Source organism: Carcharhinus amblyrhynchos, chromosome 11, assembly GCF_965287045.1.
Source record: "Carcharhinus amblyrhynchos chromosome 11, sCarAmb.v2.hapA, whole genome shotgun sequence".
In the NCBI taxonomy this organism is placed as follows: domain Eukaryota; kingdom Metazoa; phylum Chordata; class Chondrichthyes; order Carcharhiniformes; family Carcharhinidae; genus Carcharhinus; species Carcharhinus amblyrhynchos.
Genome location: NC_137334.1, coordinates 77,138,022 through 77,161,799, shown reverse-complemented (window position 1 = coordinate 77,161,799; position 23,778 = coordinate 77,138,022). Strand labels below are relative to the sequence as shown.

Sequence of the window (23,778 nt, the reverse complement as noted above, 5' to 3'; positions counted from 1 at the left end):
AAGCGGTCACGGGCATTCGGCCTCTGATCTTCAGCTAAATGTTCTCCAAGGTGCCCTTCACAGCACACGACAGCGCAGAGTCACTGAGCAGAGGCTGATAGCCAAGTTCCGCACACATGAAGACAGCCTCAATTGGGATCTTGGATTCATGTCACACTATTTGTAACCCCCATGACTTGCCTGAGTTTGCAACATGTCACTTACTGTCCTGTCTGGAGACAGTACACATCTCTTTAACCTATGCTTAATGCTATCTCCACTCACATTGTCTGCACCTTTAAGACTTGACTATGAAGACTTGAACGTGGAGGAACAGAGAGATCTTGGGGTTCATATCCACAGATCTCTGAAGGTTGCCACTCAAGTGGATAGAACCATGAAGAAGGCTTATAGTGTGTTAGCGTTTATTAACAGGGGGTTTGAGCTTAAGAGCCGTTGGGTTATGCTGCAACTATACCGGACCTTGGTGAGACCACATTTGGAATATAGTGTTCAGTGCTGGTCATCTCACTATAAGAACGTGGAAGCATTGGACAGAGTGCAAAGGAGATTTAACAGGATGCTGTCTGGTTTGGAGGGTAGGTCCTATGAGGAAAGATTGAGGGAGCTAGGGCTTTTCTCTTTAGAGCAGAGGAGGATGAGAGGTGACTTAATAGAGGTTTATAAGATGATGAGGGGGATAAATAGAGTGGATGTGCAGAAACTATTTCCTTGGGTGGAAGTAGCTGTTACTAGGGGGCATAACTATAAAGGTGCATGGTGGGATATATAGAGGGGTGTCTGAGGTAGATCTGCTGCTGTGATAGTGGAGTCCGATGCTTTAGGAACTTTCAAGCGGTTATTGGATAGGCACATGGAGCACACCAGAATTATAGGGAGTGGGATAGCTCGATCTTGGGTTTGGGCACAGCTCGGCACGACATTGAGGGCCGAAGGGCCTGTACTGTGCTGTACTGCTTCCCAGGCTTCCATCTAATATCACTATTACAAAGTGATCAGGGTAGGAAACAAATAATCCTGGGCACACATTTCAAAGAAACAGGCAGAACAGAAAAGGAGGAGGAATAATGCTAATAAAGAACAACAGAAGCTCTTTAGTGAGAAAGAACCTAGCTCAAGAATAGAATCACAAAGTAGAATTCGTGTGGGTGGACAGTAGGAATAGCAAGAATCAGAAAATGTTATTAACCCAGTTTACAGCCCACCCCTAACTGTTATATCCTCGGACAAGTATTAAACAAGAAATTATTGGAGCTTGTAACAAAACCCATTGAGAACTTATTCTTTATACAGATGGACCAAATTGTCAGAAATGGTCTGGCAGTTGAGTTGTAGAATGCTTTAGTAACAATTTCCCAGGGTGCAAAAATTGTCAGGAATACTAGAAAAATAACAAAACTGAAGTCACTTTATCAGAATGTACATAGCATCTGAAATCAGATACAGACTAACGGCACAAATAGAGACAACTGACTCAGATCTAATCAACATTAAAGAGACATGGATACAAAAATGAGGGAATTAGGGTGATTAATAAAAGCAGATAAAACATACTTGAGAAACACAAGGGACACGAAAACCTAATGGTCTATATCCGAGGGTTCTGGAGGAATTAGTTTCAGAGATAGCAGATGCACTGGCTATAATTTCTCAAAATTCCTTGGATTTGGACAGTCTAAGTAGATTGAAACCTAGCAAATACAACACCATTATTCAAGAAGGGAGGGAGGAAGACAGGAAACAATAGGCCAGTTAAGCTGGCATCGGTACTGGAACCTACTGAGATCTTAAAAACATATTTAGAAAGCATATAATGATTAGAACATGTCAGCATGGTTTTGTAAAAGTGAAGTCATTTTCGACAATGTTTTTTAAATGCAACAAGTAGGATAAAAGGGAAACCAGTAGGTGCAACAAGTAGGATAAAAGGGAAATCAGTAGATGTAGTATACTTAAATTTCCAAAAAGCATTTGGTGAGGTCCTACAGAAAAGGTTAATGTGCAAGACAAAGGCTAGTGGAGTAGGAGGTGATTATATTATTCTGGAGAAAGAATTGATTAATGGACAGGAAGCCAAGGTGATAATGAAACATTTTTTAAGTTGGCAGGCTATGACTGATGAAGTGCCAGGATTAGTGCTGGACGTCTAATATTCACAATTTATATTCCGATGGGGAGACAGAATAATGGTTTTGGGGAAGGCGCCAAAAATGAAGTATCCAAGTTTGTTAATGATAGAAAGCTAGGTGGTAAAGGAAGCCGCGAAGCAGACACAGAGTCTGCAAAGAGGCACAGACAGGTTAATTGAGTGGGCAACCAGGTGGCAAATGGAGTATAATGTGACCAAGTATGAGGTTATTCACTTTTGTCGCAAGAATAGAAAAGCAGATTTTTTAAAAGGTATGTTACTGGTAAATGTTGACGCTCAGTGAGACTTGGATGGAAACAAACCAGGGACATGAAGTTAACAGCCAGATACAACATGCAATTAGGAAAGCAAAGGGATTGGAGTACAAGAATAGAGAGGTCTTACTACAATTATTCAGGACTTTAGGGAAACCATGGTTTGAACAATTATGGTCTCATATTTAAGGAAGAATAAACTTGTGTTGGAGGCAATACAGCAAAAGGTTCCCAGCATGAGTGTTGTTTTATGCTGAAAGCCGAAGTAAATTGGCTCTATCTTCTCTGGAGTTCAGAAGGATGAAAGATGAGCTTATTGAGACATTCAAAATTATCAAGGGGCTTAACAGGACAGACATTAAGATATTGCTTCTCCTAGCTGGGGAGTCTGGAATAAGAGGGCATGGTTTCAGCATGAGGGACTGTTCATTTGGACCGAGACAATACGAAAATTCTTTGTTCAAAGGGTTGTGAATCTTTGGAATGCACAATCATACTGAAAGTTGAGGGGACAGATTGGTGTCTCAGGGAATCAAGCAATACCGTGAGCGGGATGGGAAAGTGTACCTGAAGCCCGTGATTAAATGGCAAAGCAGGCTCATATAGCGTCCTGCTATTTTTCATGTTACATGTGAAAAACACTGATTTATAGATTGACTTGGACATGTCTAAAGAGAGCCAGAGAAAAGAGGATGGTTATTTTGATATTGCTCCATCAGTGATATTGTTAAAACAAAGCATGGACTCAGACAATGCATATTGCACTACCTGATAGAACAGTCCACAATATTAATTACTATTTGAGCATTCAACCATAAAAATTATTCAACCATTAATAGGAATAGCAAGGCAATTCCCAACTGATAATCAGAAAGATGGCAGGGGTCTATAAGCAAACTGACGGTGTAAGTAGTAGCTCTGAGATTCTTGATTTATTTATTGATTTATTATTGTCACATGTATTAACACACAATGAAAAGTAATGTTTCTTGTGTGCTATACAGACAAAACATACTGTTCATAGAAAAGAAAACAAGACAGTGCAGAATGCAGTATTATAGCCATAACTAGGGTGTAAAAAAGGGTCAACTTAATGCAAGTTAAGGGGAAGAGGCTATTCCTGAGTCGGTTGGTACGTGACCCCAGACTTTTGTATCTTTTTTCCGAAGGAAGAAGGTGGAAGAGAGAGAGGTGTGTGGGTCTTTAATTACGCTGGCTGCTTTGCCAAGGCAACGGGAAGTGTAGACAGAATCGATGGATGGGAGGTTGGTTTACATGATGGATTGGGCTACATTCATGACCTTTTATAGTTTCTTGTGGCCTTGGGCAGACCAGGAGCCACACCAAGCTGTGATACATCCAGAAAGAATCTTTTCTATGGCACATACGTAAAAGATGGTGAGAGTCGTAGCTGACATACCAAATCTCCTTAGTCTTCTGAGAAAGTAGAGACATAAGTGGGCTTTCTTAACCATAGTGTCAGCATGGGGGGGTCCAGGACAGATTGTTGGTGATCTGGACACCTAAAACCTTGAAGCTCTTGATCCTTTCTACTTCATCACTGTTGAAGAAGGGGCACATTCTTTATGCTTCCTGAAGTCGATGACAATCTCCTTCGTTATGCTGACATTGAGGAAGAGATTATTGTTGCCGCACCAGTTCACCAAATTCTCTCTCATTCCTGTATTTTGTCTCATCATTGTTTGAGATCTGACCCACTACGGTGGTGTCATCAGCAAACTTGAAAATCAAATTGGAGGGGAATTTGACCGCACAGGAGGGCTGAGCATTCTTCAGGAAGGATGGGCATATTACCACTGAAAAGGAGGAAAAAAGCTCCAAATTCAGCAAAGAATCTCAGCCTATTCGTTGCCAAGTGCCTTATAATGACAACACTGGAGGGTAAAAAAGTTCCAAGTGGTCAAAGTGATGAAATGAACGTAGAATACAAAGGTAAAGAATCAAATACTTTTGTGTACACATCTAAACATCAAAAAAAACATAAAATGAACTCAAAGATGGCAAAACAAAGAGCTCTAAAGATTTTGTTTGGCTAGGCTACTTGTTTATATACTACAAACTGGGTATAAATACTGGCTACAAGAAGCAAAGCAGCGGTTTGGAATTCTGGGCAAATAATTTATCTCCTGACTGCCCAGACTCTCCACCAGCTACAAGGCTCAAGTCAGTAGTGGGATGGAATAATCTCCACTTGCCTGGATCAGTTGCAGCTTCAACAACTTTCAAGAAGCTTTGACACCAACCAGAAAAAAGCCACCTGCTTGATCGGTACCTCCTCCGCCATCGACGCACCATGGCAGCAGTGTGTACCATCCACAAAATGCACTGCAGCAACTCACCAAGGCTCCTTCGACAGCACCTTCCAAACCAACGACATCTACCACCTAGAAGGACAGGGGCAGCAGACATGTGGGAACACCACCACCTGCAAGTTCCCCTCCAAGACACACACCATTCTGACTTGAAACTACATCGCCGTTCCTTCAGTCGCTGGGTCAAAATCCTGGAACTCCCTCCCTAACAGCATTGTGGGTGTACCTACTCCACCACCTTCTCAAGGACAATTAGGGATGGGCAACAAATGCTGGCCAAGCCAGTGAAGCCCACATCCTGTGAAAAAATAAAAAAAACTATAATGGGCAAAACAGTGAATACGATCCAAAGAGTGAAAAAATAATTAAATACACATATAACATTAACTAATTGTGAGTTGAAGATAGCTAACAAGAAATATGAAGATGTAGTTGTATATTTAACATGGCGGGAGTATTTTTAATCAAGTTGAAATGAACAATAATTTTCTCATTTACATATTAACAAATATTTAATTTTAGACTGCATGATGACTGGAAATTTCTGTAAAGTTTTGATAGACTGTGTTGAGAAATGTATACAAGACAGGACACTAAATTGAATGCAACAAGAATAACATAAATCAGTAATCACAACTTTTATTTAACTTCCTACGTTTTTCCAAAAAAAAGAATGTAGTAACTGCTAAATACCGTACATACAAATGAGCTATTCTGGTCCAAAGCTTCCATTTCCCTGCTAATTGGGGCACATACTAGGACGGCAGAACTTCAGGCCACCACAACAAAAAGCTTCTGGCAACGATTAATATCCTAGTCGCTGGATTATCTACATACAGATGAGTTCCCCAATTATCAGGTGAAATTCTAATGTAAACTTTCTTCCCCTTCTTCAGCTTGTGTTGACCTCAGCTTTCAGAAAAAAAATTCAGATTCTCTCAGTGCCGGTCTAATTGCCATTCCTAATGTCCAGCATTCAACTGATTTGAATGCCAAAAACTAAAAGACCGAATGTATTTTCCTCACTTTAATGACACAATGATCATCCAATGACACAACATGAGCAGCTTATTCTGCACAGCCTGGAAGTTTGTGAAGTTAAAGAAAAGGGCATCTTCAAACGCTTCTCCGCGTGACCTGTCTCAGATCTACGGGGGAAAAGAAATCACCTGTGGGACAGGTTTATATCTTTCCAGGTCTCAAATGAATAGATCTGATGCACCATATTCTCAACCATTATTCTTGTAAATTTCATAGGGCTCAAGTGAGTATATGAATTAAACCAGATTCTTTTGCAAGTCCCTAATTAACCACCCTTACAAGAACATATTTTATGATCAGTTGTACCCCAGTGTAATCCCATTAGCCAGTTTGTATTTGATTTTTCAGTACATCATCATTAAATGTCAAATCAGTCATCTAACTCACAACACTACATGGGATGACTAACATGGGGAAGAACAGTAACTTTTAAGCATGCCAATCATTCTTCTGTGAAAGCATTCCATCTTTACTCTAGAAAGATGACACTTTTTAAGTCACCGAATACTCCTGTAGCAATCAGTGCAGAAGAGGCCCTTCAAGTCTACACCAACACGCAAGAAACATTTGAACTCCTACCAGCACTTGTCCATAGCCTTGAATGTTATGTGGCAAGTGCTCATCCAGTACTTTCTAATGGCTATGAGACAACCTGCCTTTACCACCCTCCTAGGCAGAAGTGTCGACTGATCCAACCTATCATTAATCTTTTTTAATCCCACAAATTTTTTTAAAAAATGCATTCATGCAGCACTGGTGGATTCATAATTCCAGGTTTTTTTTATATTGAATTCAAATTCCACCATTTGCCGTGGCAGAATTCAAACCCGGGTCATTAGCTGAGCTTCTGGATTAATAGCCTTAATGATGATACCACTAGGCCATCGCCTCCCCTCTATTCCCAATCCCAAATTACAATACTTACAAATTACAACACTGTTATACAGGTGGCACGATCTCAGTGGTTAGCACTGCTGACTCACAGCACCAGGGACCTGGATTCAATTCCAGCCTTGGAATTAGCACATTCTCCCCATCTGTGTGTGGGTTTCCTCTGGATGCTCCGGTTCTACCCCCCACACTCCAAAGATGTGCTGGTTAGGTCAAACAGTCATGCTAAATTGCACCTTTGTGTCTGTGAGATTAGCAGGGTAAATAAGTGGGGTTTTGGGGATAGGGTCTGGGTAGGATTGTGCGGCTGCAGGCTCGATGGGCCAAATGGCCTTCTTCTCCACTGCAGGAATACAATGTTTTAAAGTTTATTTATTAGTGTCACAGGTAGGCTTACATTGACATTGCAATGAAGTTACTGTGAAAAGCCCCCGGTCACCACACACTGGTGTCTATTTGGGTACACTGAGGTAGAAATGAGCATAGCTAATGTACCTAACCAGCACATCTTTCGGACCATGGGAGGAAACCAGAGCACCTGGAGGTAACCCACACATACATGGGAAGAACGTGCAGACTCCACACAGACAGTGACTCAAGCTGGGAATCAAACCTGGGTTCCTGGTGCTGACCATCATTCCAGCTTAAATTAGATGCATTACATGAAATTGAGCCACGAAGCTGACAAGTCCGGGAAAGATTACATTTTAAGACACAGCTGCAAAGCTCACTGTCATCTAACACAAGTGATCGTTAAGCCTCTACAGCAGGGAACTCACAGTTGGTCCTTGGCACTGTGAGGCAGCAGTGCTAACCACCTGTGATCCTCAATAAAGGTTCGGACCAGTCAAAGTAGATTTGCATGGAAGTTATATTTTGCATAGAGTGCAAATAAGACACGGGCTGTGATCATTTTGCAAGGAGAAAGAAGCTGCTGCTGAAGGTGCTTGACAAACTGATGCCAAGCTGCTAAAATTATGTACAAACCATCAATATTTCATTTTCAATAAATGCCGCTTTTCCCTCCCCTGGAAGTAAGACGGGGAGAGTAGAGACCTGCAGCAAAGCATCCTGTCAAACTATGCAGACAACGCGTGGCCCTTCACTGTTTATCTCCGCGCCAGCCCACACGAGCGGCACGTCAGGCCGCCGGCGCCCAATCAGCAGCCAGGATGGCCCGGGCAGGACCTGATTGACAGGGACGCTCAGCCAATCGAGTGGAGGCAGGGGCGGGACCTATTCAAAAAAAACGGACTAAAACCGTCAAAGGCACCAGATCACAGGGGGACGGTTATCACCGGACACGTTCGAAAAAAAATAAGCTCTCGCTTTCTTTTTTTTCATTTAAAGAGTGTCAATCGTTTCGTCTTTTCGCAAAAAAAATGCACGATTTCAAGTCCTAAAAAAAAAGACAGAAGTTGAGTCTGCCGTTTCAAATCTCCGCGCCAAAACGCCCCTTTGGCTGGGAAGGACAACAATGGCGGCCGGAGCCGTAGCTTGCGCAGTGAGTACAGCGCCAGCGGCCGCCGCTTCTCCCTGTCTCCCCGCCCCCCCGGCCCACCCACCCACCCCCTTCTCACTCACCGACTCCTCTTCTTTCTCCATACCGGTCGGCATCTGCGGCACGGCCCTGTTGATGGAGACGCAATCCTGAAGATCCGGCAGATCCTTCGCCCGGTAAATGGGGAGCGGCTTGGCGGCGTCCAGCGCCCGCGCTCGGAACGAGAGTTTACTCATGGTGCCGGGAGAGAAGGAATTTTAACCCCCCCTCCTCCCTTCTCCCCCGCCGGAGAGCAAAAAAAAATTAATCCCCCCAATTATCGCCGCGAGGCCCCCGCACACAGCGCGCAGAAAAGGGAGCGGAGCTCACGGGCACAAAGATGGCGTTTTAGACCAGTCTTAAATCGGCGGCGGGACGCCCGGAGCCGCTCATGGGTGCGAGTGAAGGAGTCCGTCCCCGGGGTGGATAGGGCGCTCCTCGAAATGCCCCTCATGCCGACCGAGCCGAGCCCGAGAAACCGAAATTTGGCCGTCGGTCCGCGACATGCGCCACGGCAAACATGGCGGACATTAAAGCAGCAATCCCAGGGAGCCGCGCGCGCCTCCAGCAACGTGGGGGGAGGGGTTGCGCGCGCACCAGCACAACCCAGTCAAGTGCGAGACCCGCTCCGTGTGTGCTGCAAAGGCACACAAATCCGCAAAACCCCTTCCAGATAACCTAAACACAGCCTTACTACCCAAAACCTTCTCCCTTTTTACAGTCTCGCCTAGCCGACTGTTTCTTCGCATTAAAGTCTGCCCGCTAGGCGCTGCCCTGCCACACACACACACACACGCAGCCCTGCGATCTCAAAGTCAAGCAGCTCTGGCTATCCGGTGTATTTTAATCAACCGCCCCCCCCCGCCCTTTATTCAGGTCCGCAATGTGAGACCTCTCATAGAATTATACAGTGCAAAAGAAGCCCATCGAGTCTGCACCTACACGTTAGAAACACCTGAACTCCCACCTGCGAACACCTGGCCCATAGCCTTGACTGTTATGATGCTGTAAGAAGTCTCACAACACCGGGTTAGAGTCCAACAGGTTTATTTGGTAGCAAACGCCACTAGCTTTTGGAGCGCTGCTCCTTCATCAGACTCACCTGATGAAGGAGCAGCTCTTGGAAAGCTAGCGGCGTTTACTGCCACATGAACCTATTGGGCTTTAACTTGGTGCCATGAGACTTCTTACTGTGTTAACCCCAGTCCAACACTGGCATCTGCACATCATGTTATGATGTTAGCCCTGATGTCGCAGTGGCAATGCCAGCACTGGACAAGGGTAAGCATACCTGAAGAAGGAGCGACAGTTTGAAAGCTTGTGCTACTAAATAAACCTGTTGGACCCACCTGAAGAAGGAGCAAGACTCTGAAAGCTTGTGCTACCAAATAAACCTGTTGGATTTTAACCTGGTGTTGAGACTTCTTATTGTGTTAAGACTTCTTACTGTGTTATGGTGTGTCAAGTGCTCATCCAGATACCTTTTAAAGGATGTGAGGCAACCCACCTCAACCACTCACCTGGGCAATGCATTCCAGACCGTAACCACCCTTTGGGTAAAAATGTTTTTCCTCACATTCCCTCCCCCTCCCAAAGCTCCTGCCCTTCACCTTGAACACTGTTCCTTATCTATTCTCTCCATGTCCCTCAATCTTTCAACTTCCTAAATAGTTTGTTTATTAATTATTACTGTCACAAGTAGGCTTACGTTAAAACTGCAATGAAGTTACTGTGGAAACCCCGTAGTTGCCACACACACAGGTTCCTGTTCAGGTACACAAAAGGTTAATTCAGCATCGCCGATGCACCTAACCAACACATCTTCCAGAAGGTAGGAAAAAACTGGAGCACCTGGAGAAACCCACGATAGGGGAAAAAATGAGCACAATCACCCAAGCCAAGAATCAAACTGGATCCCTGGTGCTGTGAGAGAGCAGTGCTAACCACTGTGACGCTGTGTTCTCTACTGGACAGTTTCAAAGATCACATGTTACCTGACAGTGAGCCTTACAGCTGTATTTTATAATATAATCTTTTCTAGACTTATCAACTTTGTGGCTCAATTTCATGTGATATATCTAACTTAGGTCAGCATGGTGGTGGATTTCCTTGTGGTGGGGTTCCTCCGGGTGCTCCAGTTTCCTCCCACAGTCCAAAAGATGTGCTGGTTAAGTGCATTGGGCATGCTAGATTCCCCCTCAGTGTGCCTAGATAGGCACCGGACTGTGGCGACTAAAGGATTTTTATAGTAACTTCACTGTAATGTTAATGTAAGCCTACTTATAACACGAATAAACTTTAATTTTTTGCAACTAAATTAACTGCACCAAAATTTATTTTATATGTTGCCAGCCCTGCACCTCAAGAACCCATGTAAGACAAATTAAATGGGGTGCAGGGGAACACTTTGCTGGTTGGTGTCATACCTAGCACAAAGGAAGAGAGTTGTACTTGGAGGTCAGTAATATTAGTCCTGGGACAACATTGCAGGAGTAGCTCAGGATAGTGTCCTGGGTCAACCATCTTCAGCTGCATTGTTAATGACCTTTCTTCCAATATAAGGTCAAAAGTGTGGTTGTTTGCTGATAACTACATAATGTTCAGCACCATTCACCTTAACAGCCCATGTCCTAATGCAGCATGACCTAGACAATATCCAGGTATAGGCAGGCAAATGGCAAGTAATTCTCGTATCATGTAAGTGCCAGGCAATGACCATCTCCAACAAGAGAATCTTACCATTGCCTCATGACATTCAATGGCGTTAAGATAGCTGAATCCTCCACTTTCAATGCATTGACCAGAAACTGAACTAGCCATATAAATACTGTTGCTGCAAGAGCAGGTCAATGGCTACAAATCCTACAGCAGGTAACTAACACTTGCTGATTTCCCCAAAGCCTGTCCACCATACACAAGGCAGATGTGTAATTCAATCCCCCTTGCTAAGATGATGAATGGGATGGATAGGATAGAGGTGGAGAAACTCCTCCCGCTGAGAAAGGACAGTAGGGCTAGGGGGCACAGCCTCAAGATAAAGGGGGGGCGGTTTAGAACGGAGTTGAGGAAGAACTTCTTCACTCAAAGGGTGGTGAATCTCTGGAATTCTCTGCCCGTTGAAGTGGCTACCTCGCTAAATATTTTTAAGATGCGGGTTGATGGGTTTTTGATAAGAGAGGGGATTAAGGGTTATGGGGAGAGGGCGGGAATGTGGAACTGAACCACGACAGATCAGCCATGATCTTATTGAATGGCAGGGCAGGCTTGAGGGGCTAGATGGCCTACTCCTGCTCCTATTTCTTATGTTCTTATGTAATTGAATACACTTCACTTGCCTGAATGAGTGCAGCTCGAACAAACACTCAAGCTTGACGCCGTCCAGGTCACATGCTTAATTGGTATCCCTTCCGCAATCATTCACTCCATGATCATCTATGCATAGTGGCAGCAGTGTGCACCATGTACAAGATGCACTGCAGGAACTCACTAAAACTCCTTAGGCAGCACCGTCCAAACCTGGGATAACTACCATCTAGAAGGACGAGGATAGCAAACGCATGAGAACACCAGATCTGAGATAGATAAACACAGGATTGTGAAAGTTTGCAGCAGTGAACAGCTACAGTTCCACTTTCCTAGTCAGGTCATGTGTTTGTTGCCCAAGGTCCTCCAGTAGGAAACACTTTTCCATTTTCACAGTTTGGGTTTTTTTTTCTATATTTCCTGTAATCCAGAAGTATTTGAATTCCATTCCCGTTTGCTTCATATTCCTCTCTAAAAAGATTTGTTGATCTTTGATGTAATTTTATCTGGGATCCCTCTGGCTGTCAGCAAGTCATAAGTTCATATTGGTATTATAGGAACACCACCACTTAGAACTACGACCACTGGAAGTCCTCTCGAGTCATTCACCATCCTGACTTGGAAATATATCACCATTTCTTCACTGCTGCTGGGTCAAAACTCTCCCTAACTACACTGGGTGCATCTATACTTCAATTAGGCAGCTGTCTGCCATCTTCTCAAGCACAATTAGGAATGGATAATAAATGCCTACATCCCATAAATGAATTTTTGAAAAACCATCTTCCTTTAACTATTCATGAATAAACAAAATAAGAACTTCTCTTCAAATTGCAGATAGAAAATAATGTGTTGTTTCAACACAATTAAAATTAGGCAAATATTTATGTAGTCATTTGGTAATACGTATGAGTATTACAAAAATAAAGACATGTCAAAGCTTTTTGTCTTGTACTCATTGAGATAATGTGAGAATACTGATATGAGGGGAAAACGATGTATGCTGTATGAGAAGAAGTGCTGATTGGTAGAATTGTTGCTATAGAGAATGCACCAGGTTACCGACAGTTAACTGCTAAGTTAACTATTAACTGCTAAGTTAACTGTTTGAAATTTAAATCAGGCAGTTTGACCTTGATTGGTCAAAATGTTGTGTTGAGAAATGAGTCAGCTAATGGATGTCACCTTGTGTTGATCTGGAACAAGCACAAAGTGTATACATATTCTGCCTATCTGTAAAGAACTGGGCCCTGTGTATTCATATATGTAGTTTCTCGTACATGCAAATGCACCATAAGGACAGTATTAAATTGGTTGTCAGTGTAACTCTTAGCACATTGAGGATTATTTAGCAAATGTTGTCCAATCAAGGTATGCCCAAATAGATGCTGTTGCCATGGGATCCTTTGTAGGCCCAGCTCTTGCAAACATCTTCGTTGCCTTCCATGAGAAATATGCCTTCAATGGAATGACAGCTAACCTTCACCTTGCATACTTCCGATATATGGAAGTATTTTTTACTTTTTTTTACTATTTTTAAATCTGCAACTGCATGTAACAATTTCCTTACATGTCTTAATGGGTTCTATCCTTTGCTCAAATTTACCATTAAAATGGAGCAGTCATTTGACAAGGTACCTCACAAGAGGTTATTGCAGAAGGTAAGGGGGCATGGAGTTGGGGGTAGGGTGTTAGCGTGGATAGAGGATTGGTTGTCAAATAGGAGGCAGAGAGTGGGGATTAATGGGTGCTATTCAGATTGGCGGTTGGTGACTAGTGGAGTGCCCCAGGGGTCGGTGCTGGGGCCTCAGCTATTTACCATTTATATAGATGATCTGGAGGAGGGAACCGAGTGTATGGTGTCGAAATTTGCTGATGACACCAAGATTGGTGGAACAGCAAATTGCGCGGAGGGTGTGGAGAGTCTGCAGAAGGATCTAGATAGGCTGGGCGAATGGGCCAGGAAATGGCAAATGGAATTTAATGTTGGCAAGTGCGAGGTGGTCCACTTTGGTAGGAAGAATGGTAGGAAGGACTATTACTTACGTGGCGAAAAACTGCAGCAGGCGACGGTGCAGAGGGACCTCGGGGTCCTTGTGCATGAGTCGCAAAAACCCAGCCTGCAGGTGCAGCAGGTGGTCAGGAAGGCTAATGGGATGCTGGCCTTCATAGCAAGGGGGATTGAATATAAAAGTAGGGAGGTCTTGCTGCAGCTGTATAGGGCATTGGTGAGGCCACAGCTGGAGTACTGTGTGCCGTTTTGGTCGCCGCACTTACGCAAGGATATTTTGGCCTTGGAGGGAGTGCAGAGGAGGTTTACTAGGCTGATACCGGAGTTGAGGGGGTTGAGCTATGAAGAGAGGCTGAATAAACTAGGCTTGTACTCGTTAAAGTTTAGAAGAATGAGGGGAGATCTCATTGAGACGTATAAGATGATGAATGGGATGGATAGGATAGAGGTGGAGAGACTCTTCCCGCTCAGAAAGGACAGTAGGACTAGGGGGCACAGCCTCAAGATAAAGGGGGGGCGGTTTAGAACGGAGTTGAGGAGGAACTTCATCACTCAAAGGATGGTGAATCTCTGGAATTCTGTGCCTGTTGAAGTGGTGGAGGCTGCCTCGCTAAATATTTTTAAGACGCAGGTTGATGGGTTTTTGATAAGCAAGGGGATTAAGGGTTATGGGGAGAGGGCGGGAATGTGGAACTGAGCCACAACAGATCAGCCATGATCTTATTGAATGGCAGGGCAGGCTCGAAGGGCTAGATGGCCTACTCCTGCTCCTATTTCTTATGTTCTTATAACTCCCTTTCTTGGATGTGCTAGTTGATAAATCTATCCAGTTTTCACTACCACAGTCTCCAACAAGCCTATCTTTATTGGTCAATGTATGGATTGGAATTATTACAAATTCACATTCTATAAGATTGGTCTTATTGGCAACTTTGTAAATAGAGGCCAAGTCATTTGCTCAGCATGCTTGTTGCTGAAATAGGGAGCAAAAGATAATGGCCACTGATCATATCATTTTGCACTGTATATCATGCAAACTCATAGACAGACAAAGGCAGTCATGTTCGATCTGACTGTGCTGGAAGGGCAAGGTATCTCAAAAATTGGAGCAACAGGTGAAGTTGACTTTTCACTCTGCTACCGTGCAGTAGCAACATGAGTGGTATTTACCACTAACAGGATACTACCATTAAGCCAAAAAGACATTCTGCCTATCAGACAAATGAATAATGTGTTACAAATTTCAGTGACAATGTGATGCTCGGCACGTAGGCTGCACGTCCCAAAGACGAACAGCATGTCCCAACCTCTGTTCACAACAGGTAAGATACAGACCATACCTAACCAGCCTGTGTGCAAAACTCAAAAGACAATACCCAACATTACATGCGATTTCGCGATTGGACAACATTTGCTGAACAATTGTCAGTGGGTTTAAAATTAAGTTTGTAATATGATTTATTTGCATGTACTACATATATGAATATACAGGGCCCTGTTCTCTGTAGACAGAAAAAACATGTACATATTATGTTCAGCTGAGACAGGCACAGTGTAAGGACAGGTATTGGCTGACTCAAGGCAATTACTTGACCAGTTAGGGTCAGATTGACTGTTTAAATATCAAACAATGCTTGGCAGTTAACCAGTCTCAGCATTTTCTTGTCATTCTGTACAAATTGGTGCTTTCTCCAGCAGGACTAGAGGGCACGGGGGGGGGGGGGGGGGGTGCAGTTTAGAACAGAGTTGAGGAGGAACTTCTTCACTCAAAGGGTGGTGAATCTCTGGAATTCTCTGCCCGTTGAAGTGGTGGAGGCTACCTCGCTAAATATATTTAATTCGCGGGTAGATAGGTTTTTGGTAGGCAAGGGGATTAAGGGTTATGGGGAGAAGGCAAGAAAGTGGAACTGAGCCACTTCAGATCAGCCATGATCTTATTGAATGGCGGGGCAGGCTCGAAGGGCTGGATGGTCTACTCCTGCTCCCATTTCTTATGTTCTTATATCAGTATTCTTGAGGTATTCAAAGTTTCAATGTCTCTTTTTTCAAATATTTGCATTTATGATGAGATTGAATTAGATTGATTCAAAGTTGTCGATTTCTGAAACAGTCATCACAATCACTCTTGGTACTACCAATCAAGGATAGAGACAGCCAAGTAGTGTTGATATAGGATTAGTAAACCAGAGGTCAGCACTAATGCTCTGGAGACATAAATTCAAATCCTATATGGCAACTGGAGAACTTAAATTCAATGAATAAATCTAGACTACAATGCTAATCTTATTAATTATGATTGTGAAATTACTAATGTAAAAACCCACCTGATTTACTATGGTCCTACAGGGAAGGAAATCTGCTTTTCCTATTGGTGTGGCCTGAGTATGACTGCAGATGCACAACAATGCACTCTTAAGTGCCCTCTGAAATAGCCTAGCGCACCACTCAGTTGCATCAAACCTACACCCATGGACCACAACTGTTCAAAGATGCTCCACCATTACAATTTCAATCAGGAATGGGTGATAATGCTGGCATTGCCAGCAATGCTCACGTTCCAAAACAATTAAAAATTGAATACTCCAAAACGAGGTGGCACAGTAAAGGTTTCTCCGTTCTGTATTAATCTTAGAAAAATGCACCAATGTTATGTTTTCATTATTTTAAAATATTTTATAGAACATAAAGAAATTGCATTTATGTTACACTTTTCACATATACTTAAAATCCAACTATTTGGCCAATTTTTTGCTGACTACTCCGAATATCTCCTTTTGTTCAATATCCATTTATATTTGATTACACCTCTGTGAAACACATTTTAATGCATTAAACATGTTATGTAAATACATATCCTTCATGTTATCTAGCATTGTAAGCTTCACAAGCTGTTTCCAGGTTCCCTACAAACTGGGATGTTCATCTTTCAAAATACAGTCAATTCAGATTTATCTGATATTTCTGAAGTCCAATTCAGGTGGTGGGTCAATGTACTGATTGTCCCTTATTTCATCAATTGGCTGATGTAATCCTTGATTGAAGGCACACAAAAAGCCATTTTTCAAGTTATTAAAGGGCAAACATTTTAAAACAATGTCCATTACATTGAAATGTTAAAGTACAAAAGTGAAAATAAAAATCAAAATGGAAATCTGATATTCAGGAAATATACAGATCAATTAACTTATGTAAAATTAAAAATGAGATCAAGTTATTTAAGTGTGTGACCTTCAACTAAACTAAATACTTGTAAAATGCTGCTTATCCGTTTCGTACACAAGGCAACATTAACTTGTTAATAGCGCTGTTCGTATTATTTGTTTTATTTACATTTGCATATAAATATATCCAAACTATAACAAGAATGCATTGCTAGAATAACTATGTAGAACATTAATCACTTTAAACCTGATTATATTAAATTCATACCTGTCTCCAGCTTTAAAGTTTATTTATTAGTGTCACAAGTAGGCTTACATTAACACTGCAATTAAGTTACAGTAAAAATCCTCTAGTTGCTACACTCCAGCGCCTGTTGGGGTACATTAATGGAAAATTTAGCATGGCCAATGCACCTAACCATGTCTTTCTGACTGTGGAAGGAAACCAGAGCATCCGGAGGAAACCCACACGGACATGGGGAGAATGTGCAAACGCACAGACAGTGAGCCAAGCCGGGAATTGAACCCAGATCCCTGGCAGCAGTGCTAACCACCGTGCGATCAATTATGACCACATCCTCTACACACAGCCCTTGGGTTTCAGCACTTTGATTCTTAAATTTATAAATACTTAAATGTCATTTTTAAAAATTGTTTTAGTGTAGATTTTGTTTGATGTATAAAGGCTCAATCATTGCTAGCAGCTCACTCAAATTATTGAAATCAAGTCTGAGGTTGAACCTCAATCCTCTATGAGGGCAATTTGGTGGCTACAGTCCATTGGTTATCTGACCAAAGACAAACCTTTCTTGTCTCTACCACAAATGTTTCCTAAAATGCTGAGGAGTCTATTCCCAAGAGAATCAATGCTCCATGAATTAACTCCAGTAAAAGATGGGAAATGTTTTATTATCTGAAAAGACAGTTAAGTCAATTGCAGTGGTCAAATGTTACACACCCTATTTGAACCATGGAAGTCTAGTGTGGGAAAACAGCCAGTGAAACATGAATGTTGGTGGTTAAGTAAGGTAGTCATCCAAGTTTTTTTTTGCAGTTACCTTTGGAAATTGGAGGAAATTGCTGCATTTCCCTTTGAGAAAGGTTTTGCAATGTAGTCATTTGCAATAGAATTAACTTAATGAGCAAAGTGTCCTTTTTATGTCCGTGATGCCTTGATCCCAAACAAATGTCATCTAGATATACTGATCCTTGAAATTTATAAACCTTTCTCTGCTGCATAAGGAAACCAACTTTCCGTAAAGAAACACCAAAACTTCCATTATAGTTTATGCCATGCTCAGGGGAGTGGGTGGGAGGCCCTTCTGCTAACAATACAACACTTCCTTTCCAAGTAATGAAAGCCGGCAGCCCTTTTACCACAACCTATCTCTGTCTTAATAACTTTAACTCACTGGCTCCCCCTGGAGTAAGAATACTTGCGATACATAGTTATTGCTAAAAACACTGAGGGAAGATTTCCACAGAGGAATCTTTATTTATTGTGAATAAATACCTTCTGGTTGTGCAGTTTTTTTAAACATTCCTTTGAATAGTTGCAGATAATCTGTTTTCCAACAATTTGTATTTGCTTCATAAAGGCGTGAGGACAACTGATGCCCAAAAGTTGAGATTCAGGGATCAAAAAAGGTGGGTTAATTCAGCAAGGAATTAAGAAGGCAAGCAATATATTAGCCTTTATTACAAGAGGATTTGAGTACAGTAGTAAAGATGTATTACTGCAATTTTAAAGAGCCTTGGTGAGACTGCACCTGGAATATTATGCATAGTTTTGGTCTTACCAAGAAACAATATACTTTCCATAGCAGGAGTACAATAAAGGTTTGCCAGATTAATTCCTGGGATGGGGGAATTGTCCTCCAGGAAACATTAAATAATGTGGGCCTTTATTCTCAGGAGTTTAGAAGAATGAGAGATTATTTTAAACAAACAAAATTGTTACAGGCCTCAACAGGGTAGGTGCAGGAAGGATGTTTCCTCTGGCTGAGGCTTCTAGAACCAAGGGACACAGTCTTAGAAAGAGGCAAGCCATTTAGAACTGAGAGAGGAATCAGAGGGTGGTGAACCTTTGGAATTTTCTGCCCCAGAGAGCTGGGAAGCTAAGTCATTTAGTATGTTCAAGACTGAAATTGATAGATTTCTATATATAAAAAACATCGGGGGATATGGGGAGAGTTCAGGAAAACTGTTGAAGTCATGATCTCTGACTTGTGGAGTGGGCTGGAACAATGAATGACTTGCTGTTCCTCTCATGTTTTAGGGAGTATATTACAGGGGAGGAAGATGAAGAGGTACATAGATTTCGAGAGGAAAATTCAGAGTGGCATCTAGTTGGCTGAAAGCATGCATACCAAATGGTTAGACAAAGGGAGGACTGGATGGCCAAGAAGCACGCAGTTTAAGTTTAGAGGTGAACATTGTATTTTCTGCACATCTGGTCAGTTTTAAAAAGACTGGGGAGACAGCAGCATAATGGTAATGTTATGGACTAGTAATCCAGAGCCCAGTTTATTGCTTTGGGGACAGGAGTTCAAATCCCACCATGGTAGGTAGTGGAATTTAAATTCAATTAATAAATCTGGAATGTAAAGCAATTCTCAATAATGGTGATCATGAAACCTTCATCAATTGTTGTAAAAACCCATCTGATTTACTAATGCCCTCTAGGGAAGAAAGTCTGCCATCATTACCTGGCCTGGCCTATATGCAACCCCAGATCCACAGCAGTATGACTGACTCTTAGCTGCTTTCTCAAAATGCTCATTTTAAAGGGCAATTAAGGACGAGCAACAAATGCTGGCCTTGTTGGCGACACCCACATTCCATGAAATAATTTTTTAAAAACCAGTGCATCAGTTATAGGGAAGGATGAGTGCACCTTATGAACATAACATTGGAATTTGGAGTTATTTTAGATGAGCTGTTTAGCTTTAGAATAAATAAAAATGATGAATATGAAAAGTTATTCTGTGTAGATTAAGTAGTTGGAAAATACATAGAAACATATAGAATAAATATGGAAACAGGGTATTTGCCCAACTTGTCTTACGCTTGGCATGAGGTCTTACTTTACCCAAACCTCCTACTTGTTTCTCCCTCAAGTACTTATCTAGTTTCCCCTTAACAAAACTGGATAAGTCTTTAGTTGGGCACAAACAAGGTTGGAATTAACAGAGATGAGTGTATAGTACAATAAGCAAATAGTTCACACACTCACTGTCCTGGCTCATCTAAGCAAGTGTAATATTTGTGTCTCTGACACAATAAGCTGGTGCTTTCAAACAAGAAATTGTAGTTTTGAAAATTTACAGGGAAACCAATGTGTAAGGTCAATCTCACTTAATCGATCAGAGGATTATTCTAAAACCTGATTCCTTACAAATTGCCAAATGAGAGAATTAAATATTTCCCACTCAGATGTCAATTACCACCACCTGGATGTTCCTCTCCCAGTCCTGATTCAGAAATGTCGCTGGCTCAACATCCTGGAACTCATTCCTTAACAGCACTGTGGTGTAACTACACTACGTGAACTGCAGTAGTTCAGGGCAGCAGCTCTCTGTCACCTTTGTAATAGCAGTTAGGATAGACAATAAATGCTGGCCTAGCCATTGAACCTACATCCCATGTATGATTTTGTTTTTAAATCAACAGAACAATAAGTTGAAAACCCAGCAATCAGTCTGCAATCCTTGACATTCTTATGTAGTATTTACAGCACAAAAGCAGGCCACTCAGCACAACAGATCATTGCTGGTCTTTATTTATCATACAAACATCTTCCCAACCCTCTTCACCAAACTTGATCAACATATCCCCTTATTTCTTTCTTCTGTCTTTGTTTAACTCTCTCTTAACTTCATCAATGTTCATCATCTCAACTACCAACAATGTGTTTCGTATTCTATTCACTTTCTGAGTAAAGAAGTTTCTCCTGAGTTCCTCATTAGATTTATTTGTAATTATAGTAATGACCCCGAGTTGTCATCTCACCTAGAGTAGAAACATCATCTCAATATCTATCCTTATCAAACCCCTCCATGATCTTAAAGACCTCTGGCACATCATCCCTCAGGGAAAGAAGCCTCAATACTTCAATTTTTTCTGAATGATATAACCTCAATTCTGGTATAATTCTAGTGAATTTTATTTGCACCTTCTCCAGGGCCTATATATTTTTATAATAAAGTCCAGAACTGTTCATATTTCTCCAAGTCAAACCAAGATCCTAAAAATGTTTAATTTAAATTTTGCTACTGTTTAATTCTATCCCTCCAGAAATGAACCTCAGTACTTTTGTCGCTTTTTTACAGGCTTTTTAATTTTTGTTGCTACTTTGTGATTTGTAAAACTGTTCTCCCAGATCACTTTGCCTCTGTTTAGATTTGCCTCTATTTCCCCATTTAGATATCTATATTCCCACTAATATCTATCACCTCATGCACATTAAAGCATATTCCCCACTCTACCATTACCACCAAGCCGGGGGATCAACTCTGGTTTAATGTAAAGTGATGGGGAGGATCGCAGAATTGTTATGCTGCAGGAGGAGGTAATTTGGCCCATTGTGTGTAAACTGCTCTCTAAACAAGTATAACGACTTAATGCCATTCCCTTGCCTTTTCTCCATATCTGTGCACATTGAAAAGACCAAGCATACCTAAAAATGGTGTCAACCTGGTGAAATCCTATAACATAGGACTACTTGCTGCTTATTCTGTTTGGCATGTAAATAATAGGCAGAGCTAGACAATTCCACAACCATCAAATCAGAACTAAACTCTGCAGTCTTGCCACATCCAGGCTTGAATAGTGGTGGACAATTGACTCACTGGAGATGGCATCCTCAAATGGAGGAGTCCAGAACATTAGTGCAAAATATTAGGCTGAAACATTCGCAACAATCTTCAACCAGAAGTACCAAGTGGATGATTCGTCTCAGCCTCCTTTGGAGGTCTCCAGCACCACAGATGTTGGTCTTCAGCCAATTTAGTTTACTCCATGTGATATCAAGAAACAGCCGAAGGCACTGAGTGCTGCAACAACTATGGCCCTGACAACGTTCCGGCAACAGAACTGAAGACTTGCACACCAGAACTTGCCCCACTGCTAGCCAAGATGTTTCAGTACAGTTATAACACTGGCATCCACCCAGCAATGTGGAAATTGCTCAGATATGTCCTATATGTAATGTAATGAAGTTCTCTTGACCTTATTACGACCTTAGTTCAAACATGGACAGAACAGCTGAACTCAGGTAAGGTGATAGTGACTGCCCTTGACACCCAGGCAGCGTTTGACAGCATGACATGAAGGAGACCAAACAAAAGTGGAATCAATAGGAATCAGGGGAAACCCTTTGCTGATTGAGTCATACTTGTCATAAAGCAAGATATTTGTGATAACATAAGAACATAAGAAATAGGAGCAGGAGTAGGCCATCCAGCCCTTCGAGCCTGCCCCGCCATTCAATAAGATCATGGCTGATCTGTCGTGGCTCAGTTCCACTTTCCCGCCCTCTCCCCATAACCCTTAATCCCCTCTCTTATCAAAAACCCATCAACCCGCGTCTTAAAAATATTTAGCGAGGCAGCCTCCACCACTTCAACGGGCAGAGAATTCCAGAGATTCACCACCCTTTGAGTGAAGAAGTTCCTCCTCAACTCCATTCTAAACCGCCCCCCCCCCCCTTTATCTTGAGGCTGTGCCCCCTAGTCCTACTGTCTTTTTTGAGCGGGAAGAGTCTCTTCACCTCTATTCTATCCATCCCATTCATCATCTTATACGTCTCAATGAGATCTCCCCTCATTCTTCTAAACTCTAACGAGTACAAGCCCAGTTTATTCAGCCTGTCCTCATAGCTCAATCCCCTCAACTCCGGTATCAGCCTAGTAAACCTCCTCTGCACTCCCTCCAAGGCCAAAATATCTTTGCACAGGTGCAGCGCCCAAAACTGCACACAGTACTCCAGCTGCGGCCTCACCAATGCCCTATACAGCTGCAGCAAGACCTCCCTACTTTTATATTCAATCCCCCTCGCTATGAAGGCCAGCATCCCATTCGCCTTCCTGACCACCTGCTGCACCTGCAAGCTGGGTTTTTGCGACTCATGCACAAGGACCCCGAGGTCCCTCTGCACCGTCGCCTGCTGCAGTTTTTCGCCCCGTAAGTAATAGTCCTTCCTACCATTCTTCCTACCAAAGTGGACCACCTCACACTTGCCAACATTAAATTCCATTTGCCATTTCCTGGCCCATTCGCCCAGCCTATCTAGATCCTTCTGCAGACTCTCCACACCCTCCGCACAATTTGCCGTTCCCCCAATCTTGGTGTCATCAGCAAATTTCGACACCCTACACTCGGTTCCCTCCTCCAGATCATCTATATAAATGGTAAAGGTAAATCATCTGAGCACCAGGGCATCAATATAGTAGTTCCTCAAGGTAATGTCCTCGGCCCAACCATCTTCAACTGTATCAACAATGACCTTCCATCATTAATAGAGATGTTCGTGAATGACCGTACAATGTTCAGTACCATTCATGACTCATCACCTGCTGAAGGAGTCCATGTCCAAATGCAGCAAGACTTGGACAATATCTAGGCTTGAGCTGACAACTGGCAAGTAACGTTCTCACTACACAAGTGTCAGGTAATGACCATCTCCAAAATAGAGAATCTAACCACCATCCCTTGACATTCAGTGACATTACAATCACTGAATCACCTACTATCAACAACATTCTGGAGGTTGGGGGGATTTCATCATTGACCAAGACTAGCTGGACTAGCTATATAAATACTGTGGCTACAAGAGCAGTTCAAAGGCTAGGAGTCCTGCAGCAAGTAATTCACCTCCTGACTCCCCAAAGCCTCTCCATCATTTACAAGGCACAATTCAGGGCGTGTGACAGAATACTGTCCGCTTGACTGGATAAGTGCAGCTCCAGAAACACTCAACAAGCTTAATCCCATCCAGGTCAAAGCAGCCTGTTTGATTGGCATCCCTTCCATAAACATTCAGTCCCTCCACCACTGAACGGTGGTAGTAGTGTACCATCTGCAAGATGCATTGCA

At 42.4% G+C, this 23,778-nt stretch overlaps 1 protein-coding gene across 1 annotated transcript in view; it reads right to left on the bottom strand.

Annotated features, from left to right (window-relative positions):
- Positions 1-8,983, bottom strand: part of epc2 (enhancer of polycomb 2) — a 57,074-nt gene extending 48,091 nt beyond the window's left edge. The window contains exon 1 of the mRNA XM_080199393.1: positions 8,253-8,983. Coding sequence (XP_080055519.1) covers positions 8,253-8,405 — 153 coding nt within the window. The 5' untranslated portion in view covers positions 8,406-8,983. The remainder of the gene's footprint in view (positions 1-8,252) is intronic.
- Between the last annotated feature and the right edge of the window lie 14,795 nt (positions 8,984-23,778).